The following is a 19866-nucleotide window of genomic DNA, read 5'->3' as shown; positions in this document are numbered from 1 at the left end:
CCTTAGGAAAATGTTTAAAAAATCTTCTTCTCAAGAACCACTGCACCAGAAATGCCAATATTTACACAAAAGCTGGTATGTATAATGAAGATTCTAAATTGTAGAAATCGTGACCCTCAAATCAAAACTGCAGCCCCAGGCGGGGTTCAAAGTTTAACATAGAACTACATATGAAAAATGTTTAAAAATTTTCTTCTCAAAAACCACTTCACCAAAAATGCCAATACATACACAAACGGTTGTATATATAGTGAAGATTGTAAAAATCGTGACCCCTGAACAAAAAGTGGGGCCCTAGTAGGGGTTTAGATTTTAACATATATAGGAAAATGTTTTAAAATCTTCTTCTCAAGAACTATAGTGCAACTGTTTGGGATATTACTATGCATACATGTACATCCTTAAATAATGTAGATTCAAAAAATTGTAACTCCCGGACAATTGATGGGCACCAAGAGGGGTTCAAAATTTAAACATTTTAAAAAACATAAAGGAAAAGTTTAAAAATTTTCTTCTCAAGAACTACAATGTTTTAGTTTGTGGAATTTCTATGCCTTCGCTCATGTAGATTCCTAATTGGTAAAATCGTGACCCCCGGACCAATACTGGGGCCCCAAGATGGGGTCAAAGTTTATTATAGAAATATAAAGGTAACGTTTAAATATCTTCTTCTCGAGAACTACAATGCCTCAATTTGTGAGATTACTATCATGCATACAACCTTGGATAATGAAGGTTCGACAGTCTTAAAATAGTGACCCCTGGACTAATACTAGGGACCCAAGATGGGTTTAAAGTTAAATGTAGAAGTACCGGTATATATGGAAAATGTTTAAAAATCTTCTTTTCGAGAACTACAATGCATCAGTTTGTCAGATAACTACGTAAGCGCCCTCAAATAGTGTAGATTCGAAATTATAAAAGCTGTGACCTCAATCTAATACTGGGGCCCAAAGAGGTGTTCAAAGTTTAGCATAGAAATATAGAGGGAAAATGTTGAAAAATCTTTTTCTAGGGAACTATAATGCTTCAGCTTGTGAGATAACTATGCAAGCATCCTTAAATAATGTAGATTCCAAATAATTAAAACTTTAGCCCTGAACTAATACTGTGGCCCCAAGAGGGGTTCAAAGTTTAACATAGAAAGATATATTGAAAATGTTTTTAAAAAGTTTTTCTCGAGAACTATAATGCTACAGTTTGTGAGATTATTATGCAAGGATCCTCAAATTGTGTAAACTCTAATGTAGTGGAACCAAGAGTTATCTTTCTTGATGTTCTGTACAGTCTGAGAGTTATTTCTCTTGAAGTGGAACTCTGCTACGTTCAGTTTTTCAGGTTGTGTACGTGCGGTCCTACCGCAGTGCTACACATTTTCATTCCTATGTTACTGTTTATGTTGTTCAAGCCAACCATAAACCTCGGACCATAACTGGGTCCCCAGAAAGGGGTTCAATGTTTAAAATAGAAAAAGCATATGCTACGAAATGTAATGTTACAAGGATCTGCTGTTCAGGTGAGCGATGTGGCCCATGGGCCTCTTGTTTAATTAACTACTGTCACTATTAAGGGAAAAAGACTTTATCTTGCTTTATCATTAATTTTGGACTATTGATGATTTTGTTTAGGTTCAGATAGCAGTAGCAGTTCTAGTTCAGAGAGTGACTCAGATATAGAAAGGGAGGAAAACCTGGCCTCTGTCATTTTCATGCAGGTTTGTTTTATATATACTACTAAATCTCTAAAAGTTTTTTCCTCTAAAATGTAAAACTTAAGATTTTTTAAGGAAATTAACACCTGGTAATTAGATGATTGGATAAAGAATTGATTACAATGCATATAATAATACACAAAGGGTGTAAAATTTTGCAGAAAGGAAAAAAAGAGCGAAATTCTCCTGTACCTCAGTCTGGAGCCCCTGGCACAGTGGATGGAGAAGATAAAAAAGGTAAAGTATTAAAAACAAGAAAATTTGTATGTAAAGATTTTTCTCAAAATTAAGAGGCAGGGTAAATTATTTTGAGCAATTGAAAAAGGGCAATTTCTTGAAGGCCGCGGGCAACAGTTTGCGAGCCGGTCCGACAGATCAACTGTTGCCTGAGACACAGTCAACAACTGTTTTGTTATACCACTTCTAATCAATAACATATTTTCGCGGAATGTGACATAACCGGTCAATAGTCTTTTTTAACAGTCGATTTTAACAGTTCCAATCTAACAGTTCCAGTCCAACAGTCAAAATGCTGGACTTTTTTTCGTATAGAATTATATAGTAACTGTTTTACAGGGGTATAACAATGTTGAATAGTAATACGTACAAACTACAATATAATTTTTCGCTGTTTAACTACAGATTTATCACAAATTTTAGCAGCTTATTTTTTAGAGTTGAAAACATATGTATGCATATGTGTTACATGATTATAACACTCTTTAATTCTTTTATTTAAATGAAATGCTCTATTGTAGCATTGAAAAGGAAATTAGAATCAGAAGATGTCTCCTCAAAGAAGTCCAGAACAGAAAGCCCAGGGGCGAGTGGCAAGGCAACTAGGTATGCATTGAAACTGACTAAAAAATACAAAAATGGGCTAGTTATAAAGGGAATACCCTGTACTTGGGCATTCAAATAAATAAAATTTAAAAATAGATATGACATTTTGCTTAGAAATAAATTTTAGGTTACTTCAAGTTAATTATTTGTGTAATTTACTTTTTGAAAATCACTTAGAAATTGATATCGATTCAATATGTTTCTCTGTAGTGCTGGAATAACAGAGGAGGCAATTCGCCGATATTTGATGAGAAAACCAATGACGGCAAAAGAACTGCTGAAAAAATTCAAATCTAAGAAAGTGAACATGAGTAAGGAAGAGATGACAAGCACACTTACAAAGTACCTGAAGAAGATTCAGCCCGAGAAAAAAACCATCAACAAGAAAATGTACTTTTCTCTCAAAAAAGATGGATAGGTGTAAACTCATTTCCAGTGGTAGATTGTAAATGGTCTAAAAAAAGACCCAGAATTCTGTGATATCTCCCATTGTATAAAAAGTGCTATCAGAGGAAGGTGTAAGGTGCATTTCGTCACTATGTGACATTCTGATAGATGTATACACAAAAAAATATCTGAACTGACAAATCTCTCAGAATTGGTCCCGAGGCCAAACATCTTACCAGCGTTATTTGATTGTCAGAGGACCTTGTCATTGTTGTGGTGTTTGTCATGTGGATAGATAAGCAAATATGTTTGTCTTACTTTAATTGTATGTTATTTTATCAATGTATCAGAATTATTACAGTGGAAAATGATTTTGTGAAAGTCTTCATGAAATATTTATAAAGGCTTTAGTCCTATAGAAAAAGGTATAATCCTGTTCTCGATAAAGATCTCATTTGAACAATATGACTGAGTATGCATATTTTACATTTAATATCAACAGCTGTTATACCATTGAATAATTCTAAATTAAAATGGTGTCAACAAATTATTACTTGAGTGGTGTTTTAGCCAGGCATGTGTGCCATTATATAAAACCATATTGTCTACTACAGTTGTAAATTTAATAAGGACTATATATATGTGTCAAATTTGGCCCCATGCATGAATCAACATTTTCAAAATTGTTTAAGGTACATGAACGTTAGATTGTATTGGTATTGATAAAAAATATAGTTTTTTAGCTCACCTGAGCTGAAAGCTCAAGTGAGCTATTCTGATCACATTTTGTCCGTCGTCCGTCTGTCCGTCCGTCTGTCTGTCCGTCTGTAAACTTTTTACATTTTGAACTTCTTCTCTAAAACCGCTTATCCAATTTCAACCAAATTTGGCACAAAGCATCCTTATGGGAGGGCGAATATAAATTGCAGAAATAAAAGTCTGATCTGTATTCAAAGCGGAGAAAACCTTGAAACTGTAAAAAAAAAGGGGGTGCATTTTTAAAAATCTTCTTCTCAAGAACTAATTAGTTCAATTCAACGTAGTTTAGCATAAATTATCCTTATGGGAAGGAAAGTATAAATTGCAAAAATTAAGTGCTAATTCTGATTCAAATCTGAGTTATTACGAAAATAATAATAAAGGAAATGCGTGTTTCAATCAGTTTAATAGCTTCGGGCTCGGCATACGGTAAGAATTACCTACGCTAAAATGGGTAGGCAAGACTTGGTCTGAGCAAAACAAAAGATTGGCAGGTATTAATCTGCCAATCTCATTAAGATTTCGGGATATTTGATGGACCAGTATATTTGTATTTGCTGTAAATATTGCTGCAAAATAATGCGTATTTGGAATTGACGATTGCCGATCTGCCCCGGCTTTTATTTTGCCACCGCCCGGGTTTGCATACCCATTTTACCAAGACTAGTATTCCATACTTCTAAAACGAGGTTCTTTGTTTAAAGCAGCCATGACATTAAACGAAAAAGGGTCGATGTGACTATGATGGATTTACTTGCTATGCAATCGTTCGCGTATGAAAGGAAATTTTTGAAACATGCAAAATATATTGGTGCCGATTTTGTTAAGTGAATTAAGGCTAAATATTTCAATGCGTTGACAGTTTTGGTGGCAGGGGATAGTTTCGAAGGAAAGACCCGGTCAAAATTTTGAAATAAAGGGAGAACCTGGGGTTTGGCTGGTTATTTGAGGGGTATAAATTGGTAGAATATTTATTGCATTCATTTTGTGGATAGAGGAGCGCATGTCAATTTCAATGATATATGACACTTTAATACTGGTAGCACTTTTCATCAGATATGGAATGAAAATGTGAAACTGTGGCCAAAATTTTCACTTTCGGTTTTGTGCTTGAAAAGTAGGGTGGGTTCAGAACACGAAATGTCACTCGAAAAGAAGGTGATTGACCCCCCATCAATTGGTGATTATTTGCATGGGTATACATTAAGCTACCAATCCTATGGTAGTTTATGGCAGTTGCTCGGGACTGGAGCGTGGTTCTGGACCCGTGAAAATGTGAAAAAAGGGCAATTTTTTAGAAAATTTTGAGACCGTCCCTGGCTATTCTTTATAGTGCTATATGTAAGTTGTACTTGTTTTATTCTGAAATGTTTACAAATTCTCAAGAGTCGGGACCATGTGTCCCCTGCATGCAAACCAATTTTAGCAAATATAAAAATCCACTGAAAAATTAAATCACATATATGAGCACTATCTGCCTCACATTTCCTCGACCAAAAAAACTATCCCCTGCCACCTTCAAGAAAATGTCAAATTTTTAATAGGCTTTAAGTTTAACAACATGGGAACAGAAAAGATGTTCAATGTGTGTAAAATGGGAAACTGGCTGAATTTTTATGATTGCTCAACCCTGTGATGAGATTTAGGGGCCAAAATGTAGCAGGAGGTGGTCCTTAGAAAAAGTGCAATTTTCTAGTATTTTGGGTTTGTCCTTATATTAAAACCCTTTATAGGCATATTATTCCTATTGAAATAAGATGTTGGGTTGAATTTGGATTAACTGAATAATATTGTACCATTTTCATGAAATTTTCTTGAAATTAAGTGACAGCCATGCAGTTTTATGAAGTTTTAAACCCTTAGATTTGATAAGAAATTGTAAAATATTGTTCCTTCTCAAGATAAAAATGACAGAAAGTTGATTTTAGGGCTAAATATATATTTTACATGTGCTACATGTAATTTACATGTAATTACATGTAATTCTAAATAGTTAATATCTGCATTTTAAGTCATTATAAACAATTTTAAAATGTCTGATTGTCAAAAAAGCACCCCCCCCCTTCAATTTTCTTCACCGACAACCAAAAATAGCCTTTATTTCACATTTCTTTTGAAAAAATCTCATGCATACATAAAATTTCTCTCATTTAAAACAAAACACATATGTTTGGTTTCTTCTTTATTGAAAATATACCAAGAAAAATTGAATTTGTGTGCATTTTTTAACCATTTGTCATTTGCATGTATTCCCACCTCATTATGGGGGTGTGGTCATGATGTTCAAATTTGGTATTTCTTTGTATGAAAAACATGTATTTCAATCTTTATAACAAATAAATCTAGATCTTTTGGTATTGGTTAAAGAATAAACAGAGATATAGGTTTCATCATCATCCGTTCAGCATATTTGGGAAATTACTCCTCGGGTAAGATGCCTGATTGCCATTTTCTAGGTACCTGTCCCTTTTGAAAAGATGAAAGTGAAGGTTTTGTGTTCCAGATAGGTTGCTTTTGTGTTCCAATAGAGTTTTTAAACCTGTTAATACCATTTAGAAACAAAAAAGTTGATTGCAAGGAGTAATAATGTGTTTTTTCTTATTCCCATTTGCAGGGGGATAAGTGATACATATGGGTTGAATTCTCCTATATGTTGTTACTAAATGTGAATATTTCAATGTTTTTTACATCAGATAGGGATAAAAGTTTTTTGTTATAACTGATTTTTAAAGAAAAAATGTCTTTTGGATTGAAAGAAGTCATGATGTATCTTAAAAACCTTACAGAAACAGGTTAAGGTGATTCAGCCGGGAAAGGGGGTAATACTTTTCAATGAAATCAGACCAAATTTGAAAGGTTTTACTCAGAATTGCATGAACTTTCTGATTTTAAAGTGTTCTGGTTAGAGAGAAACAAACTCTAAAAGTTAAAGGTGGCAGGGGATAGTTTCGAAGGAAAGACCCGGTCAAAATTTTGAAATAAAGGGAGAACCTGGGGTTTGGCTGGTTATTTGAGGGGTATAAATTGGTAGAATATTTATTGCATTCATTTTGTGGATAGAGGAGCGCATGTCAATTTCAATGATATATGACACTTTAATACTGGTAGCACTTTTCATCAGATATGGAATGAAAATGTGAAACTGTGGCCAAAATTTTCACTTTCGGTTTTGTGCTTGAAAAGTAGGGTGGGTTCAGAACACGAAATGTCACTCGAAAAGAAGGTGATTGACCCCCCATCAATTGGTGATTATTTGCATGGGTATACATTAAGCTACCAATCCTATGGTAGTTTATGGCAGTTGCTCGGGACTGGAGCGTGGTTCTGGACCCGTGAAAATGTGAAAAAAGGGCAATTTTTTAGAAAATTTTGAGACCGTCCCTGGCTATTCTTTATAGTGCTATATGTAAGTTGTACTTGTTTTATTCTGAAATGTTTACAAATTCTCAAGAGTCGGGACCATGTGTCCCCTGCATGCAAACCAATTTTAGCAAATATAAAAATCCACTGAAAAATTAAATCACATATATGAGCACTATCTGCCTCACATTTCCTCGACCAAAAAAACTATCCCCTGCCACCTTTCACACATGACGGTGGTGTTAGCTTGTTCTGATTTTCGTTTCGTTTTCATTATTTATGCTTTGTAACCTGGGAACTATCGTCTGTATTTCGTGATTTTTACGTATCAAATAAAACAGAGACTACGGTAAATCAAACAGTTAACAGTTTACCTGCGCAAATTAAGCAAAATCTGATGTAGGGGTACTGAAGTACAATTCATTCTATCTGTAATTCGGCATTATCTTTTGCGTAATGGTAGATTAATGCAATAGGTTTTATTGAGATGCTCGGCATTTTCTCGAGTTTATTCAGTTTAAATAGAGTTTGATATCGCTGACGGAAATATTTAGGTATATACATGTATATATATGATTCATTTCGAAAAAATAAATTGTGTTCTTTATTTGTTATACATGTAGTGCATGTTTCTTGTGTTAAATTGTTACCCTACAATTTCTATTTACTAACCATATTTGAGTGTTAAGCTTCGAATTATAAGCAAGATACAGAGATTTGCTCACAATTCTATGTTTGTACACAGATCTTAAAAGCTAAAGATTAAAAAAGTAAAAAAATTGTCAATATTTATTACGAAGTCTGTTCTTCCAGAAACCAACTTATTGAATTGTAAACTTAACCTTTTTAGCTCACCTGAGGGTGGGGCCACAATGGGGGGGGGGGGGGGGGGTCGAAGTTTAACAAATGAATATATAGAGTAAATCTTTAAAAATCTTCTTCTCAGAAACTAATCGGCCAGGAAAGCTGAGACTTGTGTGGAAGCATCCTCAGGTAGTGTAGATTCAAAGTTGTGAAAATCATGACCCCCGGGGGTAGGGTGGGGCCACAATGGGGGGATCAAAGTTTTACATAGGAATATATACAGTAAATCTTTAAAAATCTTCTTCTTAGAAACTAATCAGCCAGGAAAGCTGACATTTGTGTGGATGCATCCTCAGGTAGTGTAAATTCAAAGTTGTGAAAATCATGACCCCCGAGGGTAGGGTGGGGCCACAATGGGGGATCGAAGTTGAAATAGGAATATATACAGTACATCTTTAAAAATCTTCTTCTCAGAAACTAATCCGCCGGCAAAGCTGGAACTTGTGTGGAAGCATCCTCAGGTAGTGTAGATTCAAAGTTGTGAAAATAATAACCCCTGGGGATAGGTTGGGGCCACAATGGGGGGGTCGAAGTTTCACATATGATTATATAGAGTAAATCTTTAAAAATCTTCTTCTCAGAAACCAGCCAGGAAAACTGAAACTTGTGTGGAAGCATCCTCAGGTAGTGTAGATTCAAATTTGTGAAAATCATGACCCCTGGGGGTAGGTTTGGGCCACAATGGGAGGTCGATGTTTTACATAGGAATAAACAGAGTAAATCTTTAAAAATCTTCTTCTCAGAAACTAATCAGCCAGGAAAGCTGAAACTTGTGTGAAAGCATCCTCAGGTAGTGTAGATTCAGAGTTGTGAAAATAATGATCCCCAGGGGTTGGGTGGGGCCACAATGGGGGGGGGGTCAAAGTTTAACAAAGGAATATATAGGGTAAATCTTTAAAAATCTTCCCAGAAACTAATCAGCCAGATGATTCTTTATAATTGTTAAGACTTTGGCCCCAGGACAATTTTTTGGCCTCACGAGAAGGTTCAGAGTTTGATGTACGTTTATATCCCATATATAAACTATTGTTAGGGATCTTTTTGAGAACTGCAATACTCAACATATATGACTTTAAAATCATCCTGTTAGAAAAGGGACTAATGATTATAAACATAAGAATATCCAGGGGAAAATGGATTTTATTTATACAGGATCTACATGTATTATTGTACATTGTCCAGATAGTTTGTATTATGACTTCATTGAGCTGATTTTATCATAACTATTGTTCCTCAGGTGAGCGATGTGGCCCATGGGCCTCTTGTCATCCATTTGTCTCATATATTTGCATTCGTTGGCAGTATATGATGTCACAAATGATGCTAATTCTCTGTCAGTTATTAGTCTTGGATACTAGCTATAAATATTTTCTTTGTTCAAGCCTGTGCTCACTGTTTCCTTAGGAAAACTGCTAGAAAACAAGCTCTATAATGCAAAATACACTTGGCAAATTGAAAGATATTTTTCACTTCACTATGTTCTTTTTGTTAAAAATGATGAACATATTTGGAAGACTTATTCGGCTCTTTTCATATATAACTAACGGTATAGTCTTTAAAAATAGAAATTTTGATAAAAAATGAGTTAAATTTATTCTGCCTGATGCAAGCAGATGGCTAACCACACACAACACGAACAAAAGTTCACATTGTTTTATACTTTATTGTGTGGATGATGTTGCCGTCGTGCAAATGTGTGGTAATACATGTACTGTAAAAGTGGTTTTCTACACTGGTGGTTAAGTACGCGTTTTCTATGGTCAAACAATATGCGTGGTTGCTAAATACTGTACATGGATGTATGTTTTACCACTCTATAAAGTTTTTACTTCCTACCATTTGCACAGGGTATTTTACGCGGTTTTAAGCTTACCGCTTAATACGTGTAAATTTCCCCCGCACGTTTATAACCACTTTTACAATAGAAGTGTGAGTCACTTATCAAATAGGATGCAAGAGGATTGTCAAACGTGTGATCGCACTGGTCAGTTAGACAAACGGAAAGTGATTGCTTGACCAGAAACTGAAAAATAATTACCTTGTACTTGTACAAAGAGTACTTCTTGTGAAATTTAAAACTAAACTACATGTATAGACAACAGAATTTATCCTAAACATAAAAAAATTAAAATATTGATTTATATTACTGATAACATTTTAATAATCTCATCATTGACATGTACCGTATGTAAAAAATAAGACACAATAAGTAAGCGTAAGTATCACAGTCTTTGGTGTATTCATTAACCACTGGACAGAAGAATGCAGTAACAGTTGTTACAAAAATTGCAGCATTCTGTGTTTAGTATTAATAAAGTCACTGAACATTATCCTCACAATTTTTTCAAAAAAGGTACATGTATATCTCAAGAGAAGGCAGCATTTTGTGTGAAAGTATCACATTCACTGGTAGATGTTCTGTGAACCTGCAGTGCCTAATGTTTACTCCTGTATAATAACACACAGTGGTTCTCTATTCATCTTGACGATGTGCACAATTTGGATCAAATCGTCAGAACTGTTAGAGAGCATTGCCTTGACAATCACCGTCTCTGGGACTGTTCAATCAACCACTGAATGCTGGGAATCACACCTGTCAACGTGTCTACATTCACATCCTGTACCTGTCAACCAAGGGGAGGAAACAGTTACTAAATCATTAAGGTTTCTTTTTTCTTATGAGTTTACCATGAAAACTGTGTACATCATTTAAAATTTTTTATTTACCTGCCATGGTCTGTTAAATGATGACAAGTTTAACATCTTTATGACGTCTACACAGGGAATTCGTTGCTGCTGATTGGTGGGTGTACAGGACATGATCAAGACGGGGACATGTGGAGCAGACCATCTCTCATTGACCACAGCCATTAACTCGTCATAGTCTTCTTGTTCTTGTATTACAATTAAGACAAATTAATGAAGTCAATGAACATCGTCAAAAATTGAAGATTCTGTAGTTATACAATTAGCTTTTGAACATATATTTATCAAAAATTTCATTCTTACCAAATCGGTTCCCTTTTGTTGAGTCTACAACATAGATGAATGCGTCCATTGCACAGCAGCAAGCCCTTACTGCTGGTTTGAGTTCCACAACTTGTTCTCCGTCCTTTGAGACTAATTCAACCAGACTGTTATTTTCCAACCTTTTACGTCTTGTCTTTCGGACTTTTGATGAAGCAGAATATAAAATGGCCAACTGAAATACCTGCCCGCTTGGAATCTTCAGGTAAAACCCTGCTCCTACTCCTACATAACATAAATGATATATACCATGAATTTACATGATGCCTTGATCACTTGAAAAGAAAATTCGAAAAAAATTATGAAAAGAATACTGAGACATGTTGAAAAATTGTTATTACCAGTAAATTCCCCTGGAGCAACTCCCACAGTCTTTAGCATGTCTGTATTATTGATAATTAAGGGAACAATTTTCAGCGTCCCTGATTCCAATCCAGGTCCAAACATGGCTATCTTTGGGGTCTTTTTAGGTAGGAAAGAACGGATCATACTTGTGAAGCTTCTGAATAAAGCATTCTCTTCATGCATAAGATGATTTGTAGTTGGTGAACAGTGCAGGTATCTGAGGACATGACAAAGGAAGTTAAAGAGAGATCGGCACTTAACATACATATAAAATGTCAGTCTGATATCTGATTAAAATCAACTGTTCTTATACACTATACTGCTCTCAAAACTTCATTCCTTACATATTGTTAAAGTTTTAGACTGGGATTTTGAGAAAATTGTGATCTAAATTGTTGTATATATACTGATCTAAGATGAAACTATTACCAAATTAGAATACAATGTTACAATGTTTGTTCATACTTATATATAACTTTGTAGATGCCTATAAACATGCTTGATAAATGTGTATCTTACATTTCTTTGTTGCTCCACTCCGACTCCACCTCTTTGTACAGTCCTGGATTTGTCCTATGGCTGATCACATTCCAGCTACGAATATCTCTCTCTAAAATCTCACTCCAGAGTATGTTGTCAGAAGTCAAGTCATACCATTCCTTACACACTCTTGATATTCTGCACAACTGAATGGCATCCAGATAAGAAAATATCTTAATTTTGACATTAACCTGAAAATATTGATAATATGATAGGATTAACATATGCAGAACATGTAAATTTCATTAAATTATTATTTTTTAACATTTTAGGTAATACATGTAATCCATTTGGGATATATATTCTAAATGTTATTAAATTTACAGAAAAAATGGAATTTTTAAAAATTTTAACAAAAATATATTTGTATAGATATAAATATTAAAAGTAAATGCATGCACATTGAAAATGAAGGATGAAATGTAAAACCTATATTAAAATAAGTATTTAAGTAATCTAGCTTACTGTTATAGATCCCATATAGCAGATAGAAAACTTTTTTGGTAATGAATCTTACAAACTAGGGGGGCTTAATTATATAAAATAAAATCCAACAAGAAGTTATGTGTAGTGGCATTTTTAATTTGATAAATACGCGGCTATGTGCTTAAGATAATACCAAATTAAAAAGGATTTTAATTTTCTTTTGCACATTCAATTTATATCCAATCCGTAATATCAAGTCCAAAGGTAGCCCATTTACCTGTTTACTGGCATTAAGGCGATTCGTTTCAAACAATTAAAATTTAACTTACCGGTAAATCATTGACATTTAGTCCACGTTTATTTTGATCTCCAACACTCATCTTTTTTTCCTGTTTGTTAATAAACTGTTGAAGTCCCCCTGAAACAACGCAAAAGTCATCGGTGTCACCCATTCGCTTTTTATATTTCTTGATTAAAGTCTTCAATGTATATAGTAACGTATCATCAACAACTTGTGAAACAACGCTGGTTTCTTGATATATCGGTTGATTTACGATTGGAATGATATCAGCAGCCATTTTCCGTGTAATGCTATTACCATTAAATTAAAAAGCCCACTACTACTTTTCCTATAATTCAACATTATATATAAAATAATCACTCTGACGTGCTAACTTCCAACGTGGCCAAAATGACAGGCTTTTGTTTACAAAACTCTATGCACGTTACACTTCCGGTTCAACGAATGAAAACGAGGTTTAAGTCTTTTCCGTTTCCGCTGGATCGAAATGGTGAGATTTTGTAGTGTTCTTACCAAACATCCACTGTCATCATTGTTTATGCTTACCACATCGACATGTAATACTTTAGTCTAAACAAGCAAAGCAATATTCTTTGTCCCAATGAAGTTTTTAGTTTAACCAACCATCAAATTCGAGAGAAATTACAATTTAAATTAGCATGGAAGGAGATTGTTTATGAATTCCGAATTTGTTTTGTCATGTTTGGCATTAAAATTTAGTAAAATGACATGTTATAAAAAATGTTCAAGTAGTTGGATAACTAAAGCATATAAAGATTAGTGCATAAGTTGATCAACTGTCCATTGAAAGTATCTATACACATTAGTTTACAGGCATTGTAAAATGTCAAATTAATGGAGTTATCCATGTGTCTTGGCACAGGGCATTATTATCAATAAGTTGTAATTGAGAAACAGGCAAAATAAACAGGGGTTTAGTTGTCGAATACTGCAGTTCTAAATTATGTGATATCCCTGCAGTTCTTAATTATTTGATCCCGAATACTAAAAGATTAAAATTAATGATCTCATAGACTTATACATATTTCTGTGTATTGCAATGAAATCATCCTCTAAAAACCACTATTCCAATCATGCTAAAAAGTGTATTCGATATACATAAAAAAAGTAATGGGATGATGCTTGCCATCTTGGATTTTAAGGGGTTCTCAGTTCATGATATTTTTTTAACAAGTTTCCATTTGTCCCACGGGCCCTGGAAGTTATTGTAAATATATTGCATGTGCATGTATAAAAAAGTAAGGGTAGGACACTCTTTTTGGGGCGAAATCGGGTTTGACGAAGTCTGGGCGTTCCTCAAACGAAATTACGTGATAAATCGTTCAAGTATACTTTACTTACGTCATATGTATACATTCGTTCCGCTCCAATGCTGTTACGTCGAAGAAAAAGGTGTTTTTATACATCCAAGTGCCTAAGAATTTCGATAGACTGGTTTACATCCAGTTTAAATGCAGTGAATCGAAAGATAAGTTCTGATTGGTTAATAATAAAATAAATCTGCTCGTCAATAAGGTGGCGAAACTGATAACAATTTATGGTGAGTATGTATCAGATGTTTGAAAGGAGTTATGTATATAGATACTGGGTAGTTTGGCCTTTCAACAATGAAATGCGAGAATAATGAAGAAGATTGACAAATATCGATAAGAAATTAAAGAATTTATTTCATTATTGACCAATCAGAACTTACCTTTCAATTTACCTTACGATTCACTGCGATTAAACCGGATGTAAACCAGTCAAACGAAATTCTTAGGCACTTGGATGTATAAAAACACCTTTTTCTTCGACGTAACAGCATTGGAGCGGAACGAATGTATACATATGTCGTAAGTAAAGTATACTTGAACGATTTATCGCGAAATTTCGTTTGAGGAACGCCCAGACTTTGTCAAACCCGATTTCGCCCCAAAAAGAGTGTCCTACCCTTACTTTTTTATACATGCACATGCAATATATTTACAATAACTTCCAGGGCCCGTGATTTGTCCAATGATTTCTAACGAGATCTAAGTTGGAAAATGATCAAATGATTTATCCCTATTGTCTGATCACATTTTTGTGCTGCATAATAAGTGTATCATGTCGAAATGTACAAGATAGTAGATTGCAAAATAATTTTACCAATGAGTTTTAAGCAAAAATTTCACTTGATCAGGGACGTATATATACTAACAGGATAGGCAAGTCTCACCGCCATCTTCGATTTATTTCAAACTGTCACATTAAGTCGGGGACGTATATACTAAAGGGATAGGCAACTTCTACATTCATAATGTTGAATTCCCATCCTATCAAGCAACCTACACTAGATTTTAAAACTGTTTAATTCCAGTGAAGTATGTCATTTTTTATTAGATTTTTGTAACTCATTTTGGTACCAGTCCCCCCATTTAATTTCACACAAGTATACATTAAGGGTGAAATTTCCTTATACATAAAGGTTAAATTGACTACAATGAATGAAATTAACAACTTATAACAAGTAGCATTTATAAACATTAAATAATTGTTGATGATTGAGGCATTGCTCTCTAATATCTACTGATTTGTTAATGACAGACCAAGGGAACATCCAGCTTTGGTAAACGTCACAACAAAACCCACACAGCCTGTCGGCGGTGTGGGAGACGTGCCTACCATATCCAGAAGAAGACGTGCGCATCATGTGCTTATCCTAGCCCCAAGAGGAGGCACTGTAAGTAACACAATCCAAGAATTGATTGAGTTGTGTCACAAAATGATGGTGTAAATACAAAGATGTTTCTTGAAAGATGACTCTCTTAGTGGTAAATGTAAAACTTTCTTATTTATATCCTATAACTGATTGACACATAAACTTTGAATATTTTTGTTACTGATTTTGTCATGCTAATTCTGTTTCTACTGACCAAATATTTAGTTGAATGGAGTGAGAAAGCTAAAAGGAGGAGGACTACTGGAACAGGAAGAATGAGGTACCTCAAAACAGTACAGAGGAAATTCAGGTAAGTGAATATTAGATAGGAAAACTGTTCATCTATATGTTTGATGTTATATGACTTGTTCAAAACTCAATCTTGTCATAACCAATCATGCCAAATATGACACAGCCTGAAATGAATACTTATAACAACAAAGCAATGTCCTAATATGAAAAATCTAATGACATGTTTTTTTGTTTTCAAAATTATTGGAAATAAACCAACATAAATCCTCTTTTCTCCACAAAAGGACTACTTATGATAAGGCAAAATATCTGGCCCCACCCACCCCACCCCATTTTAACCATTTTTTAAATAGCACCATATAAAAATCAATTCTTCATAAAACATTTTTCAGAGGATGTCTATTACATTTGCCCCTATGATTTTTAATGTCCTTACAAGATATGCATTTTTTTGAAATTTTAACAAGAACGCTAAATAAATATTGATGATACAATGTATACAGATGGAATTCGAACAAATCAGCTAATGTACATTTACTTAATAGTTTAACTATACAATTATACTAGTTTTTTTCCAATTCAATGACCAAAATTTTGATGATTTTCCCTTTACAAAAGCCACAGGTCCCTTTAACAGAACAGAAAATTCAGATCCAATAGTTGGATTTTCTTTACTAAATAAAAGTTTATGACTTTATGGCAGATCTGATGGTTAATTTGTAGACCATCCAGCCTCCTTAATGGATAAATAAAATAATTCAGTGTTAAACCCACAATCCTATTCGGAAATCTTAATTGGGACATACATCCACTAGGGAAAAAAAACCCAGACCAAAATACTGTCCACTAACAGGGATAATGCATTTGTAAAATTTAAACATCTTAATCCATGGTTTTTAGTGCACTTAGCTCACTCCCAGCCATGGTTGTTTGAAAATTTAATACTGTAGAAGCACATATTTTCGTTGGGTCAAAATTTCGTTGTTTTAAACCAAATAAAATTTCATTGGCATTTAATTTTGTCATATCATAATCTCTTTGTAATCATTAATACTTGGGTTAAAAATTTGTCTTGAATTTAATTTCATTCATTTATACTGGCAACGAAAATAATGAAATTAAATCATCAACGAATATTTCTGCTTCTACAGTATTCATCCGTCATGTGGTGTTGCATTTAACCTTCATTAAATTATTTAAAAAACTGGCACTGGACTAAACAGGAATTAAAATAAATGTTTCCGAGCACTAGTGAGTAAAATTTTAGCCCACCTAAGGTAAATGCTAGGTGATATATGTTTTTTCAGCACATGTTTTCATCCTTATCACCTTTGAAATATAATAGAAATATGAAATACAAAAGTATTCTGTTGAAAATAGGGTGGAGGATATAATCTGTCAATTAAAATTAAAAATGTGCTTTAAATTGTTAAATTGGGGAGGGGGGCTTTTAATTTTACTAAGAAATATGCAGAGAAAAAACTAGCACAAATGGAGGTCTTAATTTATTTTATGGCATCCAACTGTAATAAATTTTAAGAATTTTCAGGTTTTTAAAATCGAAATAGACATTTCATGTATTTTAATTCTGATAATGCTTTTCAAATAAGTATCGATCATGGGTCAAATATAATGTGACGTCAAATGTATCTGCCATCTTTCAAAAAGAAAAGTTTTTTGTTTTGCTCTCAAAATTTAAATGATAGACTTTTTAACATTTTCATAGATTATCCTATAGAAGTAATGATAATACATGCTTCAGATTATTTGAATCTGATGATTGATTTACTTGCTGAATTTTCTGCCACTTGAGAAAGCATGCTGTTGTTTATGAAAAGTTTATGGATCAGATAATACTGATATTCAAGACAACCACTACAAAAATTCTAATCAATTTACCATCATTTTTGTAGGAATGGATTCCGTGAAGGAACAACCCCCAAACCCAGAAAGCGCACAGCTGCTGCACCCAGTTCTACTGTAGCTACTAAATAAATATAGGGGGGTTTACAAGTCTGTCGTTTTATTTGTTTTTAGGTCATCTGAGTCGCTCAGTTGACTTTGTTGTTGCTTGGAGTGAGTCGTTTCTTAAAGAGACATTACAGCTAATTTTCCTATATCTGGATCAGCTGCCACCAATTTTTGAGGCGCATCGATATCAGCGATGTAGCCTCATTGCTGTCATCTCACTTCTCTTGGCTTATATACAAGAGGCGTCATAGAACTCAAGTATCAATGCGCCATTAAATATATAGTGCCGTTCTGATTGTTACATATTTTCAATCAGGAACATATAATCAGTATTCGTTTTAAAAATATCAACAAATCATTACAACAAATATCTCCTTTACACATTGAAAAAACATCAACATCAATGAAAGAACAAAACAAAGATTAATACACAGATGAGATAGACTGGATGCGATGTACATAGAATAGGGACAGAGGACCAGTCAACCGATGAGATGATTTGCATAACAACAGTTCGTACTTCAATTTAAAAGCGGTGACGTGAATTGTTCAAATATCGGAGGTTAAAAAAAATGCAATAATTTCGTATATAAAATATTTATATGAAAATGAGAGTAAGTTGCTGTCTTCCTATAGCTAGGAACAGATTTCATATTTTATCACTTGATGAGACGATGTCCAACTGAATGAGGAAAAGCGCGCTACCTTCCCCATGTGCATCTTCGCTAGCCAAGGGTTTTCGGTCCACTTTGCTCACCATAAACCCTTGGCGGATTTCATTACGAAAACTCGGTGATGTGGTGGCGCTATCCAGCGAGCAACTTGAGTTGCGCCCCTTGCATATTTACATTTTAATCGAATTAAACAACGGGTTTATTATACACTACGGCATTAATACAACTTGAAAACATGTTGACTACCGAATATCGTCACATAATTAACGATGCTATTAAATACGAATTAAGTTATAACCATGGGAAAGCACGGAATGTTTAATTCGTAGTGTTTTGTAAGGATCTGTACCGGGAGTGAAAAAGTCGCCGATTTATATGAAAGCTTTTATGCCATAAAACCAGGTATCGTTGTCATGAATAATGTGAACCAAACAAATAAAATAAAACAGAGCTCATTGAACCTTTAAAAGCAATAACCATAAGCAGGAACGAATATACTAACAGGATAGGCAACTTCTACACATTCGCCATGTTTACTTCCCATGCATTTACGCGAGCCTTGACAAGTTTGCAGAACTATGTATAATCCCAGTAAAATATATAGGTTTTTAAAGCGATCTGGTTAGACCATCGTTGGGGAGGCACTGTACTCGAGAACTTGTGCCTCAACTTGTTAAAAGCACCGAATGTTTTTACATTTTACCAAAGTTCTTTTAAAGTTTATATCTACAAGCACTGCGATTGGATCAGCTACTCGCAGCTGCAGCCAATCATAAAACGGAGCTTGTCACCGAGTTTTCGTAATGAAATCCGCCAAGGGATTATGGGGAGCAAAGTGGACCGAAAACCCTTGGCTGGCGAAGATGCCCCATGTGTAGAATGGCGATATTTAACAACTTGTAGTGATGTTTTAGCTACCTTCAATGCGATGCGCCTCTCAGGCCTTCAGGCCTTTGATTTAAATCACTCGACTCGGTCCTCAACTCAAATTCTTAAAAGAAAAGTGCATGGCTTTGAGGTAAAAACACTGTCTTGAGGCTGAGTATTGACTTCAGGAAAGGTGGTAATGATGGGGCTTGTTCCTTGGTTTTTATGCAAAGGTTTAATCATATTGGTTATCGGGGCCCTGCTCTCGCAGTCTGCGGGCGCCCTATAGTGGTCAGTCTGTCCGTCCATCCGAGATCTCGCCTGAAGCATTTCTTCTCTCCTCTTGGGCCAATCTGGCTGATACTTCACCCACACAGTGGTTTTGGGTTAAGGGTATGCAGTGACCTTGAACCATGTTTCTAGGACGAAGCTGAAGGTCACAGCGGAATTATACGAAAAATCCTTGTCTTTAGCATATCTTCTTTCCCTGTAGTCCAATCTGGCTCAATAATTACTCAGAATATGTCTACGGTCAAAGGGTGACTTTAAAAGAAGTTTGTATGTCAAGGGTCAAGGTCAAATTTGATCACACAAAAATTCTTTTTTTCAGAGCATATATATTTTCCTTTTAACCCTATATGGCTCATACTTCACATAAGAAGAGCTTTTGAGTAAAGGGTGTGCAGTGACCTTGAACCAAGTTTCAAGGTCCAATATGAATGTCATAGTAGAATTATATAAAAATCCATGTCTGGACCATATCTTTTTTCCCTTTGCTCCAAACTCATACCTCACACAGTGCCAACGATCAGTGTGCGCAGTGACCTTGAATGATGTT

At 34.6% G+C, this 19866-nt stretch overlaps 3 protein-coding genes across 3 annotated transcripts in view; 2 read left to right on the top strand and 1 right to left on the bottom strand.

The window, feature by feature from the left end:
• LOC105328977 (general transcription factor IIF subunit 1) overlaps positions 1-3491 on the top strand; it is a 15075-nt gene extending 11584 nt beyond the window's left edge. The window contains exons 10-13 of the mRNA XM_034456474.2: positions 1629-1714; positions 1873-1948; positions 2470-2554; positions 2765-3491. Of these exons, the coding sequence (XP_034312365.2) occupies positions 1629-1714; positions 1873-1948; positions 2470-2554; positions 2765-2972 (455 nt within the window). The 3' untranslated portion in view covers positions 2973-3491. The remainder of the gene's footprint in view (positions 1-1628; positions 1715-1872; positions 1949-2469; positions 2555-2764) is intronic.
• A 6093-nt stretch (positions 3492-9584) lies between these two features.
• Positions 9585-12840, bottom strand: LOC105328968 (F-box only protein 4). The gene is made up of 6 exons (XM_011430060.4): positions 12592-12840; positions 11816-12027; positions 11293-11513; positions 10934-11176; positions 10652-10818; positions 9585-10548 (listed from the first exon to the last, which is right to left on the bottom strand). Exons 1-6 carry the CDS (start codon positions 12838-12840, stop codon positions 10468-10470), a joined length of 1173 nt encoding a protein of 390 aa, XP_011428362.2. The 3' UTR covers positions 9585-10467.
• Positions 12841-12944: 104 nt separating this feature from the next.
• LOC117684409 (large ribosomal subunit protein eL37A) lies at positions 12945-17532 on the top strand. The gene is made up of 4 exons (XM_034456472.2): positions 12945-13053; positions 15150-15285; positions 15490-15574; positions 17430-17532. Exons 1-4 carry the CDS (start codon positions 13051-13053, stop codon positions 17509-17511), a joined length of 306 nt encoding a protein of 101 aa, XP_034312363.1. The 5' UTR covers positions 12945-13050; the 3' UTR covers positions 17512-17532.
• The last annotated feature ends 2334 nt before the right edge of the window (positions 17533-19866 follow it).

This window comes from Magallana gigas, chromosome 7 (genome assembly GCF_963853765.1).
Source record: "Magallana gigas chromosome 7, xbMagGiga1.1, whole genome shotgun sequence".
NCBI lineage: Eukaryota > Metazoa > Mollusca > Bivalvia > Ostreida > Ostreidae > Magallana > Magallana gigas.
This window is presented reverse-complemented; position numbering and strand designations above follow the sequence as displayed.